This window comes from Pseudoliparis swirei, chromosome 20 (assembly GCF_029220125.1).
Source record: "Pseudoliparis swirei isolate HS2019 ecotype Mariana Trench chromosome 20, NWPU_hadal_v1, whole genome shotgun sequence".
Classification (NCBI taxonomy): Eukaryota; Metazoa; Chordata; class Actinopteri; order Perciformes; family Liparidae; genus Pseudoliparis; species Pseudoliparis swirei.
In genome coordinates, this window is record NC_079407.1 from 15381360 (window position 1) to 15399273 (window position 17914).

Sequence of the window (17914 nt, forward strand, 5' to 3'; positions counted from 1 at the left end):
CACTTTTTACACAGGGTGAGACCTTTTCAAGTATAGCCAAAAGTGGATACATTCTCAGCAAATTATATGGATTATTTGTGTCTGTTTTTAGTGAACTTGTGGTGCAATTCCAGCATTTAAGTTACAAAGACTGCCGTCGAATATATTCTTTTTTGGTTGGGAAGGTTCCTAACTTAGGGAAATGACCCAGAAGTATCGAAGTGGCCGCCATGAGAAGTGCTGGTCGAATTCTCTAAATTCAAAGGAAAGGAGCTACAATGCTTTCTTACTTAGCTCCTTTAGCATAGGGAACACTGGACCTTCCTTTTCTAAAAGGAAAGGATATAATTCCACCCGACAATTCCTTGCGGTGGCAACATTTAAAGTGATGCGTCATTCAACCGTTAACGAGAACCAACAATCAAGACAAACGCAGATCATCTAAATAACTTTTGCTTTAACTTCGAACAACTTTTAAAAATGTGTTAAACCTGCTGGTAAACTGTGAAAGTTACATTGCTGTTGCTGAAAACTGCAGTAAAGTGCTCAAACTGCTGTAAAGTCATCACAATGATGTATTGATATGCTCTTTGTTGTTTTACTGCAGTCTCAGACCTCGTTTTTTTATTTGACTTCAGTTATAGAAGCTTTGATGAAAGTGTTAAACTGGACGAGCTCTTACCCCCGAGTCATGTTGTTGATCATCACCTTTGAATAAACTATTTTGTCACATTTTAATAAAACCCTATCAAGTCAACACTTCTAGGTCACACTGAGTTGTGTATTATTTCATAATCTATTCTCTGCATATTCTTATCATATTATAATCTGCTTATACATTATAACAACATAAAGGGATAAGAGACATTTTTAGTGGGATACGGTATTTCATTCAGTTTGAAACTGAACAATGATTTCACTTTTATATTCCCCTTTCATTTATATTCCAACCGACTTTGAACCAGGTTGTTTATGTTATGACGCAACACTACGAACACAGACAAAGTATCAAAGATGCGTTATTTTGTAGTCCATCTTTGGACCATTGTAGTTTCACCGCTGCAGACGCACGTTACTAACATCCGCTGCATCATAACAGTGAACGTGGAGCCGGATTCTCTAAACACTGCGGTTGTCTTTTCCTAACTCCTCATAAATTCTCCTTCCCATCTCCTTGACCACGCAACGTTTTCTGCCGAGGTCAAGGAAAATTGGTGAGGGTTAGATGTTAGGAGGTAATCTTTTGACTATTCGACCACAGCCAACGACATTACACCAACATATTAAACACTTTCAAAGTTTGAACTTTTAAAGTGTCAGACGGATGCCTCAACCAGAGAGATGGTCTGTCAGTTAAAATTAATACGCCTCCATTTATTCCATTATCCTAATCCCCCCACATAATTGAGCAATTAGAATGCAAGACCCGACTTTTGGCTGTTACGTTCAAGTCTCCATTTCCATTATTTCAGATGCTACATCAATGAATATAAAAACAGCCGTGTGACATGAAATGAAATGAGAAACTTGATGCAGATTTGTATCTAATAATAACAATAATATTATATCCTTTATTGATCTTGTGTGGGGAAATTCTTGACTGCATTTGACCCATCCTTAGTTATTAAGGAGCAGTGGGCTGCAGTGAAGCGCCCAGGGAGCAACTGGGGGTTCAGTGTCTTGCTCTCGGACACTTCGACATGCAACTATAGGAAGATTGGGGATCGAACCGGTTGCCGTGTAGTTCTAGAAGCATGGCATTAACACCTGGCTATTATGCACACTGCTCCACTTCCCTCAACAAGATTTAATGAGCCAGTTGCAGATGGTGTCTCAATCTGTGGAAAAACCAACTGTCCTGTTGTGCTCTTTTCATGATAACACTGAATTGAAGGGAATGGTGTGAAATGCAAGGACAAGGATAAGACACAAGCACACCATTTAAAAAGATGCGCCGTCAGATGTTTTCGGTAGTGATACTCAATCACACGTCTTTCTACAATTAATAAACCGGCGCTCTTACCTTTCTGCACTCAAACTCACTGAAGATCTCAGAGTCGTCGTCCAGGCTGTCTCCGGAGCTTTCGAGTAGCAGTCCCACCCCGTCGTCCAGAATCTCCTCTGCAGCAGAAACAACAGTCGCGTACGAGCTTCATGAAACACCGTATGGAATTTGTATTTTAATTGTTTTCTGAGAGCAATGCATTTTTCACAAGCACTGTAAAGTATGCGAGAAAACATGTGGTTGCTTTGACATTTAAATTCAGATTGAAGACGTTTATGTAAAACATGATGCCCTTATCAAACTAATCCACAACGTGGGGCTTCAACACTGCTGGCAGCTTCCTAGCCTTCCTCACAATGACCCTGTTTATTCTTTTGTCGAAATTAGACTGTTGTCAAGGACGAGCGAGAAATCTTTTCTAGACATAAAAGAAAAAACATTGTCTTTCTGTTCCATTTGTTGTCCTTGTATGCGATTACAGGCCAGCTTGTTTGGTAACCACGGCCATACTGTGAGCAATACATGGCTTTAAATACACTGTGCATGATTTCTGGTAATCAAAGTTTGGAAGTTAAACTCTTCAGTACAGGTGACAACAATAAGATGGGGGATTTCTTGTCAGGCTGTATTTGATCTTCTTTGTATTTCTCACCTTGACTCTGGGAGAAGATGTCCGTGTAGAGATCCTCCTCCGCATCCGAGCGGCGTGGGGGTAGATAGCAAAGCTGACGGCGGTCCACAGAAGGCAGGGTGTTGACTGTCAGAGCAAGCGAGGCTTGAGAGAAAGCTACCTTCATGTCGGAGACGTTGAGACTGTGAGAGTCTTTTCCGTTCAACTGAAGTATTTCATCCCCTGCATTGAGACCTGAGAAGTGGGAACATTAGCTTTGATTAAATGTTCTGCAGTCAATCTTATTTTCTCCATCGATTAAAAAGGCCATTAAACCCATAATAACAATGATACAATTGCAATAACATTATTGTGAGTGACAAATACAAAGTAAAAATACTACTTTGGAAACCACGAGTTGCACAATATTTATTTTGTCTTCTTAACAGCATCACTGCTGTTCTCTAACTGCACAATGACCAATTTCAGCATTTGACATTACTCTGCAGTATAACTTCATAAGGGTGCTGATGTGCAGCAGCTGTGGGGGGGGGGGGGCATCGTATTCAGCATCCTTCACAAAGGCCAGTGAGAGGCAGTGTCGTTATGATTATAGTAATCAAGGCCCTTGAGAACTACTGTATTCTCTGAAACCTTCCCAACCTATTGTAAAACATGTGCTAATGTATTTCGAAAGACATGTTGCCTTTTTAAGAAAAACGATCAATGCACCCACATTCGTTTCCTTCTCGCTGTGAATCATCAGTTTACAGACACAAATTGAGTGCATTCGAAAATAGTTAATTTGATGGAAATGAAGTGTAATGAACCTTTGGCGAAGGCTAATCCTCCCGCCTTCACATCAGTGATGTAGAGCTGCTGCACTCCGTCCTCCTCCACAACTGAAATGGAGAAACCTGGAGGAGGAAATAGAGCGGAAGAGGTGGAGAGAGAGTGAGAAGGGGGACTCTTATATAAAATATCAGTACAATATAAAATATCAGTACAAATGGGAATAGTCTTAAAAAGAAATACACGTTTTGTGTTTGTCAAAGACAAGCAATTCTGCTCAAATCATTACAGATGAAATATTTTCTATGAGATTAGCATCTTTACTGAAAACAAAGTGTATTCTCAAAGTCAATGTAAAATAAACTACACAGGATAATTTAAATGGTTCCTACCGTAACCAATCATGCAGGATTCATCTCTGTCAAACTGGATTACTTTTGTGATTTTGGAGCAGAGCTCAATTTCTTTGTAAAGCTGTGAAGAACAAAATAAGTTATTATATAAATCATGAAAGAACGGCCTATGTTATTCATATTCTGGTGGGTTGGTTATTGACAGCATGGAAAGAGAGGGGTAATTTTCTGTATTCTCAGAGCAGCCTTCTATGCAAGATTGTCTGCAACGTGTCATGATTACATGATGGAAATACAAAAGTCACAACAGATACAGGCTCTCTATGAATAGATATACGTTTCAATGCATGGTCCTCTCAGGTAGGCGGTTCACCAGAGATGTGCAATCGAAAAGATAAAAATACAAAACAGATTCATAATTCACAACGAAGGATGCTCTTATGGTCTATTGATTTCTCTATGCTGTGATTCATCGCACATTTGAATGCAATTACTAACGTTTCCTTTTTTTTAACCTTTATGATCTTAAAAAGTATGGTGGAGAAGGAGAGATATCGTGTTCAAGCAGGTAGTTACATACCAAGTCGCACACATCCTCTTCTGGTTTGGGAATGTAGAATTGCACTTGGTTTTCGATGAGGAATTTAAGTCGCAAGTAGTGCTTGGTGGGATCCAGCTGGTGAGCCTGTGGAATGAATGAAAAGAGACAGAGGGAGTATTAGAGGAGAGCTAAAAACATGTTTGTCAATAAAAACAAAGATTTCAAAAAGGCATTTTTACACAGCAACATAGTCTTGTTCCAAATTAAATTATTTGATTCTTCCATTACAATGTTGCCCTCAAACTTCTGACCATGCATAACATATTTTTGTCTCATTAAAGGATGTTCCGAGAGGCTAGATCGTGGCTTTCATTTCAAAAGTCTTGTGCACAAGTGCCTTTACATCTTTGAGTGAACTGCGGTTCCGATCAGGTCATTTGGGAAGTTACCTTGCAGATGATTTCCAGAACGCACAGCGCCGACTCCTCTGGCTGGATGATGGTTAGCACTGGCTGGTCATTTGGCAGACACACCCAGGAGGGGGTGAGGTGATCAGGGACCCAGATATCACTTTCCGTGCTGGTTCGTGGAAGGCTTTTCACAGTTACATCCTCACTTTTCTTTAAACCGAGACATTAAAAAGGCTAATTTAGTCATCTCCTTTAGTACAGAACAGATGTTACAATGTGAGCTTGGTTTGATTGACATGGATGATAGTTTCACAAGTGTGTTCTAAACCTTCCTCCCATCTAAATATAGTACATTATATTACTGTACTTAAAAAAAAAAAAAATAATAATAATAGCGGTTATAGTTATAACTTCTGGTCCTCGGCTCTGCTGCTTACTCAGGGGACACAGAGGGATATTATCTTATTAACGTGAGAGTAAGTTAACACTCGTGTTTGCCCTCCGAGAGACTGTCAAATGTCTGCATACAAAGAATGACTTCTCCTTACTGTGTTTTCCTTGGTCGGATCAACAAATATGCCATCAACAGGGTCTTTGATTAGCTCTTCGCCATCGGCAAAGACCTGCTGGGTCAAAAAAAGAGTCAAAGTGGTCATTACTCAACAGAGGCGTGGAGGAAAAGGCTAAGTGAAATATTTTAGTGGCCAAGGCAGGTTTATTGATTGCATTGAAACTAGAACATGACTGTACAATATCGCAGACCTGGTTGATACTGGGGTGGGCTTTTGTTTTTTTCTTTGAGGTAGTGTCCAGGCCCCAGAGGGAGGAGAACCTGCTCTTGCGTTTGCTGCAGGAACGAGACATGGCCTGTGTCCGTCGTCTCACTCCGTTCTCCGAGCGAGCCGCCACCTGCAAAAACATAATGACCAGGGTCAGGGCTAAAACATACCAAATGCACATAGACGACAATATCTTTGAACAAATGTCACATCACATTTTGCTAAAATGTGTGGCAAGCATGAATTATTTCTTAAAACAGGATATTATAAATAACATTAGAGCCCAGAGTAAGTTAAGCAGGGTGATGTTGACAAACAGCCACTGATCTGTCATATCTATTTCACACACACACACACACTGGGCTCATGCTGGTAATTGCACAGCCTGCCATTTCTAGGCAACTCATTTGTAATAAATAAATAAATGGTCTTTAAATTATGTCTTGATTTTTTTCAACTTGTCAGGATTTTGGGCAAAAGGCCGATGCAAGAGTGGAGTTGAGGGGCGAGAGGGAGGAAAGACAAGATGAGGCTGGCATGTCTAACATGCCAGCCTCTCATCTTGTCTTTCCTGCTGCTATCTGGCAGCTCAAACACCCACATGTCCAACTGAAAAGTCAAATAAATGTTTTCCTGTACTACCGGTGCTTATAGCTGTGCAGCACATAGTGGGAGGCCAAAACCTCTTCAACGGGAGCTCTGTGTGAGACCCAGGTTTCAAAATAGCACTCATGGAAAAACATGGTTTGAAGCAACGCATTTAGTTTATAGACTTGCCCCGCCCGGAGAGCCACCTGCTGTACTTTAAGATGGCAGTGTGTGTTTTGAGGGAGATACAGTATCTAAGGAACTTCTAAATATAAGGGCAGTGTAGGGTTAAGAAAGCTCCCCCCCACAACTGAACTGTTACAGATTTGATCCACGCAACAGCTACAGTTTGTGTTCCTGAGGTATACTTGGGCTGCACACCAGATCTTCAGGTAAAACTAAGGTGTTTAAAGAAGTGCATCATAACGATTCTTCATAAAACCAGATTAAATGAGGACCTTTGATGAAGATGATATTTACCAGTGCATGGAAGGAAGACACGGAAAATATCCCCAGTCGGCCCATTGCCAGCTTGGTGGGACGAGAGGCAACAGCCAGGAGGCGTTTGGGGTTGGGCAGCTCTCCACCTTGCAGGCTGGCCAGGTAGCACCTGAAGCGGAATAGATCCATGTGAAACTGCTCGAGGTTCTGCTCCCACAGGAAGATCTGCAGAATGAGAGGGACACAAACAAACATCCAGTTAATTGTTCATCAGGACTCTAGTTTGTGAACTACAGAAGCTCTGGAACCAGTTTACTCCCAGTGTTGTCAACCTGCGCTCTCGGTTCCTAATGGTTGCATGTTTATTGGGGCAGTAGAGCAGGACAATGAGATTATTCAGCGATCCGTCCCCACCCAGTCACGGTCCTAAACTGGTGTTTGGAAGAGGCGGCCAGTGCCATGGCAGAGGGCTCTGTATCACTGCCAAGTAGCCCAGAGACGATAAAGAAACAATACTGCACATTCCACTGGCAGATAGAGGCTGTGAGCGTTTCAGCTTTCAGAGGAGCCGGCCTATATCCATTCAGCCCTGGACAATGTGAAACCTGACACTGCCAAACAGAACCGCTCCAACCAGCCCGACCTAACTGACCATTTGATCTCCTTCTCTATAAACAAACCTATTAGAAGACAATATGAGCATTGCAATTAATTAAAAGAATCGACTGATGCCAACAGCATACTGGTCGAAAAATACGAGAGAAAAAAAGCAATATGGTGGCCGATAGGTGTGTAGCATCAGCAGCCTTTAGCGGCGGACACCTCTGAGATCCGTTACTTAATCCCCTCGTACCGCTCCCTGCTTTTCTTGCCATCACCAATTCGTCTTCCGTGCTTGCAACTGCGGAATACTGCTATTGAAAAAACTACTTTTATGCAATACATGAAAGCAAACAATGCATTACTTTAATAGGTTGTGAAAATAATAGCCGCTATTGTCACTATAGCCGTGGACCAGAGTAAAAGAATCTTTAGCAACACTATTTTGCTTCTTAAGTGAAGATGAGGTGCTTCCTGGGGCCGATATCCTGTGCTTTGAAGTTTAACAGTTGTGTCAACAGTCAGAAAGAGCAGCAGAAGGTTGATGACAAGAGCTTTTGTGTTAATGATTTACTAAATCAGGACATCCCTCGTATGTGGCCTTTTATCAATCCCTCCTGGCTTGTTATATGTTGTATCAGCTTAGAAAAAACATAGGTAAATGGGCTGGCAGCCTGCATGCAGCACTTTTACACCGGATTAAACGACAAAGAAATATTCTGGCTCTAAACTCAATTGAATATATTCTTGCTGCAGATGTGTTTTCACATTTACAGAAACAGTCCATTTAGTTTCATTATATTTTCTTAAAGAATTTATATGGACACATTTAAAGTTATTGACAAAGGTTGTTTATTACCCTGTCGTTAATTGGTTTAATATTGTTGGAACTTATTCCCTCAGAATAACTCATTTCTATAAAATCACAAGTGGGCAACAGAAGTAAGAAGGAACACCTCAATGTAATCTGCAAGATTGCAACACATTTTTAAATGACTGTATATCATTTCAAAAACAAGTTTGACTATTCTTCTGTCCTTATAACCTCCTTAGAGGACCAATCACATTTCAAAACTATTTCTCTCTCTCAAGATAAGATTTATTAAAATCCCACATCACTACTTGACATGCGGGAACTGTGTGACACACAAGCCATGTGACAAAGGAGGATGAAACCTACTTGATCCAGGATCGTCTTCCTCTTCTTGGTGTCAGTAACAGCCGACAGCTGCATGTCTCCCATCTTCTTCATCTTCTCGTCCATGTCTATCTTCTGCTCCAGCTTCTTGATCTCTGCGTGAAGCAGGCGCACCGTGTCCTCTCTGTGATGCTGGCGGGCGACGGCAGTGGCACATGCCGAGTGGATGGCTGTGATCCAATTTTCCAGCTCAGTCTGGCTGCAGGTCTGCGTGGGGACAGACAGGGAAAGGTCAGAGGTTCAACAACAATCGACTCCCTTACATGAGATGGAAATCTCTCTATTTGCATCTCTCCCCTCCTCCGAGTTGATTCATTGCTAATTATTGAAGCAACCTGAGAGCTCACGAAAGAAAAGCAAACACTGCATACAGGTTGTGGTATTGCTGGCGCCTGGGAGAATTTGCAGTTATTCACAGAGCAGATGACATTGAAGCATTCCCTTACCTGAAACAGAAACGCATCTCCCAGGGAGTTGCTGAGACAGAATACAAAGTCTTTTTTGGGATGCTCAGGTACAGCCTGGAGAATACTGTTCTCCACCCAGATGGCATGCTTAGGAATACTGTTGTTGTCAATCCCTGAACGACCATCAGTCTCATAGAAGAATAGAGTGCAACCTGGGAAACCAAAACATTTATTAATTTACAGGCATAATATGCTTATTGGCAGCATACAACTCTTGATGGCCCAATCTCTAGGAAAGGATAACAATAATAATCATTTTTTTTCAAGCAATTTAATCCTGCTCTCCAGTGGCCAACATAAAGAAGTGCAGCATGGCTGATAAATCAGTCATCATGATCATTAGAGCACTGATTTCATTTTAAAGCTCAGTAAAGTGGCACATTTGACAATGAGGTTTTCCATCATGCCTAAATTTAAGGTTGGTTTACTTAGCTCCTGTAAATTGAGGTTGGATTAACTAGATTAGTATTTTTGCTTGAGATACCTACGCAAGTTAAACAAGTACAGGGATTGTATGTCAGCAAAAAATAACCACATCAAAAGCATCCTGTGTTAACTGAGCTGTATTAACATTTCAAGGATTATGGAATAGAATGTAAATAGTATGAACACATTGAGGGCATAACACACCTTTCAGGGAAACCCAGTAACTCTTCCACTTGCGCCTCGTGGCCGACTCCACTTTCTTGTTCTTCTTATGCGCGAGGAAGTTCTTGACGGCAAGCCTGCCAGCTTTGCGCACCATCCCCTGGGAGACGCTGAGCAACGGGTCAGACTGGTAGGCGGAGCTCATGGTGCTCTGCTCGTCACTCAGGGCGGACCCGGCCTCCTCCAAGCTCTCCGTCTGGCAGGAGCTCATCTCAAGTTCTTTCCGAAAGTTCTCGTACACGCCCTGCACACACTCGCTTGTCCCGCCGCCACTGCTGCTGCCACTGTCGCTGCCAGCGAACATGCTCCTGCCCGCCGCCGAGCACACGGAGAAGGAGGCCGACATGGTCTTGTAGCGTCTGGACTGCTGCTCGGCCTCCACGGTCACCCCGTCAATGCCGCTGTCCTCGTACTCGCTCCCCTCTCCGGCAGTGACATCCTGCATCGTGGCAGAAGACAGGTGAGAAGGCATGGCAGCCACGTGGTCTTCATCACTAAGAACGAAGCGCGGTCCACCGCTACCCTCACTGACAACTAAGCCATGTACATACTGTATACACACAGCATGGAGGCATTATTCTAAACACGTGGCAAACACTGGGAGTAAAGAGGCCTGACTAGAGTCCATGGGTCGCCTAATCCTGAGGTTCTGCTCAAAATTCATTCCTCGCATCAAAGCGTGTGCTGTTGTGCGAGCACAGCCAGCCCTCCCTGTGGCACCGCACGGTCTGCCCTCTCCTACCCACATGGCCAAAGGCTCCTGGGAGATGAAGGGGGTTACACCGAGCTCGCTATCTCCATCTGGTCACATGACCCAATCATGCGCTCCAGAGCTCCTTTCTCCCGGGCCGACGGTGCCCTGCAGTGACAGGGCCACCATACACGTTTTACTGTTACACTCTTCTGCAGGCCTCCCCTCATTAGCATGACAAAGGACTGAGGCATTTCAAACGGGGAGTGACTTTAAGCTGAGCTCCCTCCCTCTCATCATTGCAGTCTCCTCTCCCAAGAAAAACAACAGTTTCATCCGGGAGACGACATTGTTGCTCCACTGACACAAGCTTTCTTTTTACACTGGAGCTCTTTCAGCAGCTTATTATGCGTGAGGTGAATGCAGCAGAGGAAACGTTCGGGCACAATGGGAGTAAAAAGAAGAGGGAAGCTGTGTTATTGGTGATGCCCCCAGCCCACATTAAGATTCTGCACAGCTTTTCATACTCTGTCCAAGGAGCATAAAGGAGCCATGACACAGCGTTTACAGTTCAACTTAAGAGTATCAAAAGGACATGAATACACCGTTAACATTTTCATGGATACAGTTCAGTTTCCCATGATCATGATAATTTGAGCCAATTTGGTAGTTTAAAAGCATGACAAGATTAACTTGTTCTACATTTTACCTGTATAGTCTGCGCCCTCCTGCCCTGCATACTGGCACACATGGCAGCTTGGGGGCTGCTCAAGCCTTCAGAAAGGCAGTGGGAACGCCGGCAGGGGAGGGTGTATGCACCATAGGTGTTCCCATCCTCCTCTGATTGGGAGATCATCTTATCGTCCTCATTCTCCCTGATAGCCCTGTTGGCGCCACGCCACTTGGCATAGCGACCTTGGGATTGCCTGCGGATAGGGCACTTCTGGCGATACAGCTCGTCCAGAGAATTTGCCCTGTCAGTCGAGTCTGTGGGGCTGGACTGCAGGTGTCCTTTGCAGTCTGTAAAGTCCCTCTCGTTAGCCGTGTCGATGATCTCCTCTGTGCTGGTCAGGTGCTCTTGGCTGAGGTCCGAAAGGGAGAACTCCAGGCTGTCTTCTCGCCACATGTCTGCAGACTTAGACCTCTTCTTCTTGAAGCTGACGGTTTCCTTGGAGCAATCCCGAGTTTTCTGAAGGTACGTTACCTCGCCTGTGTACACCTCTTCATCCTGCACCTCCTCTGCTGTGGGGCCAGGTAGGGTTATGTGCATCGTATTCATGTGCACGGAGGGATTGGCCAGGTCGTTGTGAAAGGACACAGGCCGCAGGTTCATGGCCATACGGTCCACCCAGATGGGGCTTCCAAAGTCTGGGAGGATATTCGTCTCATTGAAGGGCTCAAGGCCATTGTCAGCCAGGGATTGTGGGATACTCGGGGTGCTACTTGAGCGTGTGCTCGTTTCAGAATTCCTGTGCTCTATTCTCCCAGAGGAAGCATGTCGAGAGCGTCTGTTGGAGATGCGAAGAGACCGAGACATGTGCTTACGTGACAAATAGCCACGTTCGTTACGGTAGAGGGCATGGTTCCCATTTTGGCTCTCAACATTTCCCATGATTCAGAGGCTGAGAAGAAGTAGACAAAGTGTAAATAACTTCAAAAGAACACATCTAATCAAATGACAGAATTGTGAATGTTCCTTTACCTGCAGTATCCTGTTGAATTTTCTGTCATTTCGTTTGTCACAGGATCTCCAGACAGTTTGGTCCTTCAGCTGCTGCTACAAGCCACAAAGCTCTGAAATTAGATATTCAGATGAAAAATTATATACAATTTGTAATGTGCTTTCAATTATCTATGGTGGTATGAATAAATACTGGCCATAGTGTTTAACAAAAAGATATGGAAACGCAAACATCCTTATTTTTGTTAAGAGTGGCTTTTTTTGGCTGCTATGCAATAATCAAAAATGTTGTCCAATGTCCACAATGCAATATTAGTTGTTTTTTTACCCAAGAGACCTGCATAGATTCATGGAGCATAAACCACATACATACACAACAAAACTTTAAAGAACAGCGGTATACAAGCAAGGAAACAAAGATGATCAGCTAAAAAGGAGGTTTAATCATTTATCGACTCGAACGATGATTTTTTTTTAAACTACCTCAGTGAAAATATCATTGCATGATTGCTGCAGACATACAAGATTGTATACTGTCCAAGTTTCACTGATCAAGCCTGTAGTATTATCAAGCATGTATTGATTATTTGTACACCATTACCAAATGTATATCAACTCTTTTGCAAAGTCCCTGTTTAGAAATGGCAAAGTGACATGTGGCCAGCACAGACTCTGTTAATAAATTAGGAAAGTAGGTACAGAGGAGCAAATGTAACTAAATCCAAGCATTTTTAAAATTGTTTTGCTTCTTCATCACACACTTCAAAAGACAAAAAGAGTCAGTTTTGGTGAAGACGGGTAGTAAAACAGCATCCTCATTTTGACAGGAAGTGATCCACTCGCCCCCAAAATGCACTTGGGTAGTAGGAAGTGGAGGGTACGATATGACCTCTGTGACAGTCACAGGGACCCCGGAGTTATTCACAGCTGAAGTGAGCCGTCCATGTTGCGTTGTTGCAGTTCTCAAGCGCTTTAGAAAGGGCTCTGAGGAGAAGGGACACGGTCCTACGCGTTTACCATGATGCACATTTGGATCTCTCCCTCGAGGCAGAACAGCCTGCTCTGAAAAGGTCCCGATCTATGCCTGGGACCGTCAACAGATGGGACAGAAGATTAAATAACCACATTGTGTCTGTTCCTCCTGATGTGTGCTCCCCTCCTTTTAGATCAAACCCTTTGGGGGTGCAATGTTTGTGCGTGTGTAGACGCCGCATACGAGTGAAGGCCCATCCCCTCTAGTGCTGCATGCACTCTGGTTTTCTGTGAAGAGGCGCGTTACGTAAACTGGAGCTGACCCCGTTTAACTACCTTATGTTGCTCCCTTCCCCTCCTTCATTCGGCTCACTCACCAGTAGTGCAATGCACAATGTTTGATGGTGACGGAAACCCATTCATATAACCCTGCAGTTTATTGCCGGTTTCATGCAATCATATTTGGTAGAGGAAAAAAATAGAAAACAAAAGAGAGGAACAGAGCTGTGAAATGCCACTGCACATATAGAACACAAGATTCACTCAGGGACACAGACATGCTCGCAGAAACATTATACGAAGGGCTACCTCCAGGGTCGCGTCTTCCCTTTCCCACATATTGCCCTTTAGTGTTTCATGTGAGGTGAAAGTTTAATTGTTTTGCAGATTTCATCCCTGGAGAGAAAGAAAATGTCCCGTGTGTTTAAGCACAGCTCGTCACTTTGTGGGACCTACAGGGCTGCATTAAACTGTAAAAACATATTTAATAATCCATTCGAGAATCTATATAATGGTCAGCTGAATTACAGGGGAGCTGTACCATGTTGCTGTGCTCTATTTAATAATCATTTCTCAGTCGTTTCAATGTTAATTTGATGTGGAATTAGCCAGAAATTAGACTGTTTCAAGCTGCGATAAGGGGCTTGAATTGTGGAAGATGTGTTGTGTCCTCAGACAGTTAAGGCAACCCATTGTGTTTTGACCTTGGATTTTATAGCACAAGTTAATTAGTTCAGCCCTGAAATATGGGAACCAGCTTTTCATTCATATGCCAAAATGGTCACAAATGAAAAGAGTGGATTGATTCTGCAACACTGTTTGTGTGCCACACAAAAATAATTCTGTGATTAGCAAAATCAGAGAAAACTAAAAAAAAATTGAATAGAAGTGAGGGAAGTAAGTGTGTATCGAACGAAATATCAAACTTGCATGAAAGCAAGTCCACAAAGCGAATATGAAACCAGCACGATCATCATAACGGCACAAACAGCTTCTTGTTCAAAGCCGCAACATCATTATTAGAGCAAAGGACAGCAGCGTTCTCAGAGGATTCCTCTGTGTAGGCTCTTCTTGAAATATATAACTACAGGAGATTTCAGCCACCCACAGATGGCAAAAATGTATAGTTTTATTGTGACTCAAGATTGGCAACACAATGGCTACAGGGAAAAGCACAGAGATTCACTACAGCCGACAACACTTCAGGAGCTTGTAAACAGTCAATCCTTGAAAATTATCAAACTGCTTCTAAATGAACAGCTGATGATTATGATGATATAAAATGAGTCACTACTTTTGGACCAAAGCTGGGAAGTCTTCTATTCCCAAATTTCTTCGAATTGGAGCAGGAAGATGTTATTTAAACACAAGTCATTTTAAGTTTGGTTCTCGTTGACCAAAAGCTGGATTTATGAAATGAAAGACAAAATGCTATCTAGAGTGTATATATGTAATATCAACATGACAGTGTTGGAAAACAAAAGTACTCTAATTACTGACGTTGTGGGTGATATCCGAGACTGTTTTGGGAGAGTCGTGTTCATTTTTCCATGCTATGGGCCGTTTGTCATCCCTGAAATATGTGACAGGCAGATTTAAGGTCCCTTTGTTATTAAATACCACTTAAAAGCCCACGTAAAATTGGACAAATACTTGGGCCTGTTGGAACAGGAATAAGGGAAATAGTCCTAACTCCCAACTGCTCTTCTTCTCTGTTCGATCCCTTTGGCCAAAAATGTAAAGTTGCTTGTATTATTAGAGGAAATGATGAAAATACATGCCCGATGGCTAAAAACCCACCTATGGACTTTTAAAAGATGGTAAAATCTACTGACCGTGTTTTACACCTGGTCACGCATTCCTATATTTATGAGCTCCATGTAGAAAAAATTATGTCATCATAATGCACCGTATTAAAAGTGTAGAGTTACTTAGCTACATAACCCATTGCAATAAGACACACAATGCGACAGAAGATACAAACACCAATAGATCTAAATCACGCCAATCAGATTTGGACTCTATGTTGCGGCGACTCCTGCAAACAAATTCCTTACATTGAACCAAACTACACTGGTGAAAGGCAAGAATGCACCGTGCCAACTAGTTACAAGCTCCAACACAAAACCCTGTAATCTGAACACTCCAGTCTAAAGATAATAACACAGGTAGTTGTATGGGGGGGGGGGGGGGGGGGCTCTCACTGGTCCCTGCTGATATAACCATATACACCAAACAGCAATCTCTTGTGATCGAGACTCATTTTCTGCTCCTTATTGTGCTCAACTGTATTGAAGATGCTGTTAGGTTAACAGGTTGAGTCACCAAGTCTTTTTGAATTTGCTGCAGAAATGTTTTCATAGTCAGGAGTCGGCTGCAAATGGTGTTGCTGTGTATGACTTGTGTGAACCCGTCGAGAGGCTCAGGTGGTTGTGTGTGGTGGGAAGGATGCCAGTGCACACCAGGCGGAATAATGAAGTCGGTGTGAGATCTGGAAAGACGGCAGCAACCATTGATTGGTAAAGGTGGATGCTGGAGGAAGATAAGGCACATTGCCTTTCAATTTTAAAGTTTAGAAGAAGATTGTTATGCAAACTGATGTTTCTCTGTAAATATTGCCCACTAGGTGAAGCAGAGCAGCTATTATTTGTGACCGATAGTCTGGTGTAAGGGTCGAGTGAGTTAGAAGCCCCATTGATCAACACAGCTATTATATCACAGAGCTTCTTCAGGACTGAATCTGCAGACAGCCCTACTCGAAGGCTCAGAGTTCTCTGCTCCATTCAGCTGAATGTTTTCATGACTTGTTGTACCGGATCATGGTCGCTTACTTGTGAACTTTTCATATAAATAAAGTGTTACAAGACGGCCGTGCTTAAAGTACTTCCGATTTCTCACAAGGTAAAAGGAACAATAATATCCATCACATTTACATTATTCAAAAAACAACTCGGGTATGATTTGAGCTACCCTGAACAGCCAAGCAGGCTTTAGTGTCCCAATGTGACAAACAGGGCAAATGTGTCTTTACATTACATTGGCTGTTTGCTCTAATCAAACAGTTGTTCTCTATAGACCATAACATACACGCTTAAAACACAGTGACTTGACATTTCAATTTAATAATGGCACTTGCTGCTACTTTATTTTATGGCTACACTTAGTCAAAAATTCCTTTTTGCATCAACGTCAGAGTTTACTATGGGACCATGCATGGTGCTACTGCAGTGTATGTCCATCTCAAGCATTGCAAAAAGATAAGCCCCGACTGTGTGTTACATTCTTTGCAATAAATCAGCAGGCACTGATTTTGGGGCCTGTTGTTGCGCAGCAGCTGGGGTTGTTTAGCCTGGTGGCACCTTTGTCCCTGCCAGTGTTTTCTCTAGGGCACCAGTGTGTGCAGAGGTCACTGCTTCAGCTGGTGTTGAAGCTGTATGGGGTTTGTGTACAGCAGATGCTGCAGGTTTTGTTGGGTCATCAAGTCTTTTCTAGGTTAGGAATGTTTGTATGCTACATATGGCCATTGGTCAAATTAAATGAGTATAGAGATTTTCTTCAATTGTTGCGCACATTTCTAAGAAAGATCTGATCCTTTTAACTGTGGATCCTGGTTTCTGCGTATCGGCTGCATTGGGAGATGTGTGAAATGACCACCAAGATGAGATATGCATTTTTTTTAAAGGACTCTATGCTCTATTATCTCACATAAATAGATGCCATGATAAGGACAGCGCTTGTATTTTTATTCATTTCCCAACATGGCCATATATACATCATTTAGTGAGGTCATTGGGTACTTTCATCTCTATGATCAGTGGCAGCAATGTGTTTGTTCATGGGTTAAAAACCGGGGTGCCATCAGACCACATCCTGCTTACGGCTCTTTAGCTCCTCATTGACAGCCTTTGAAGTCCTTAAACAGCTGGAGGAATACGTGAGCCACAGACCACTGTTAAGACAAGAGAGGATCAATACAGGTTGTGATGCTGTATTTTTAATCTGCTTTAGGGAGTGGGGGACATTTGTTAAAACTAGGATTTTATATGGCATTTAAAATGATTAGAGCATCTGTAAATACATTCCTGCATGATTTTACAAGACTGACTCATCTGGGTAGCATGTATTACTAAGTCAGAGCTTTAATATTCCATTTAACTTGTTTTCTTTAATTCTGGTAGAGATTTGCATTTAAACTTCTCCCAATATTGTAAAACTTCAATCAGATGCTGAGATAGTGACATAATAATCACACAATGATTCAAGATCAATATTTAACAGTTTGCAATTGACATATCTATCTGGGAAGTCTGCGAAGTGGATGAAAAAAGCCTTGTGTAATAAAAGAAATGGCTGTAGCCACTGGGACAAACATCCTAATCACCAGAGACGTTCAGCCGGTGACCTTCTCATCGCGTGTCACAGTAAGTGAAAAGGTCTCCCCTGGCTACATGGAGCATTAACACCAGTCTGCCTTTAGATACTTCACATTCCAGACTTTTACAATTTGCTCCTCCACAGTCTGACTCCCGAAACAGACACAACAATTTCGACCTCACACAAGGAAAACTGTGCTTGACAGTTTTATGTATATAAATTTGTCATCAACAGTATCAATCATGGGACACACCGGTTACCAAAACACTGGAGTTCTGTTGCAATGGTAATTTCACCTGGGAAGATGATCTCCTGAGTACTGGCCCACCATGACGTATATGGCAAACAGCTGCAAGCTGAAATCAGATATTGGTGGAAACAACTGAGAGTGATAATAAAATGCATAACTATATATCTTCCCCAACACTGCCAATGTCTCGATGGCTTCCTCACTCTGCCTTCAGCTCAACAGCAAGGTGGGTCAATGTAGATGCATCCTATATGCC

At 42.6% G+C, this 17914-nt stretch overlaps 1 protein-coding gene across 2 annotated transcripts in view; it reads right to left on the minus strand.

Moving 5' to 3' along the window:
* The window catches only part of tiam1b (TIAM Rac1 associated GEF 1b), a 41649-nt gene that overhangs the window by 11320 nt on the left and 12415 nt on the right, over positions 1–17914 (minus strand). The window contains exons 2-15 of one of the 2 annotated variants that reach the window (XM_056440529.1): positions 11805–11896; positions 10812–11724; positions 9394–9850; positions 8743–8915; positions 8279–8503; positions 6538–6723; positions 5453–5599; positions 5239–5313; positions 4730–4900; positions 4320–4424; positions 3779–3860; positions 3425–3511; positions 2637–2849; positions 2003–2100 (exon numbers count right to left, since the gene is read on the minus strand). In XM_056440529.1, coding sequence (XP_056296504.1) covers positions 2003–2100; positions 2637–2849; positions 3425–3511; positions 3779–3860; positions 4320–4424; positions 4730–4900; positions 5239–5313; positions 5453–5599; positions 6538–6723; positions 8279–8503; positions 8743–8915; positions 9394–9850; positions 10812–11714 — 2922 coding nt within the window. In that variant the 5' untranslated portion in view covers positions 11715–11724; positions 11805–11896. Of the gene's footprint in view, positions 1–2002; positions 2101–2636; positions 2850–3424; positions 3512–3778; positions 3861–4319; positions 4425–4729; positions 4901–5238; positions 5317–5452; positions 5600–6537; positions 6724–8278; positions 8504–8742; positions 8916–9393; positions 9851–10811; positions 11725–11804; positions 11897–17914 lie in introns of both variants that reach the window. The other variant, XM_056440528.1, reaches the window with a different exon arrangement.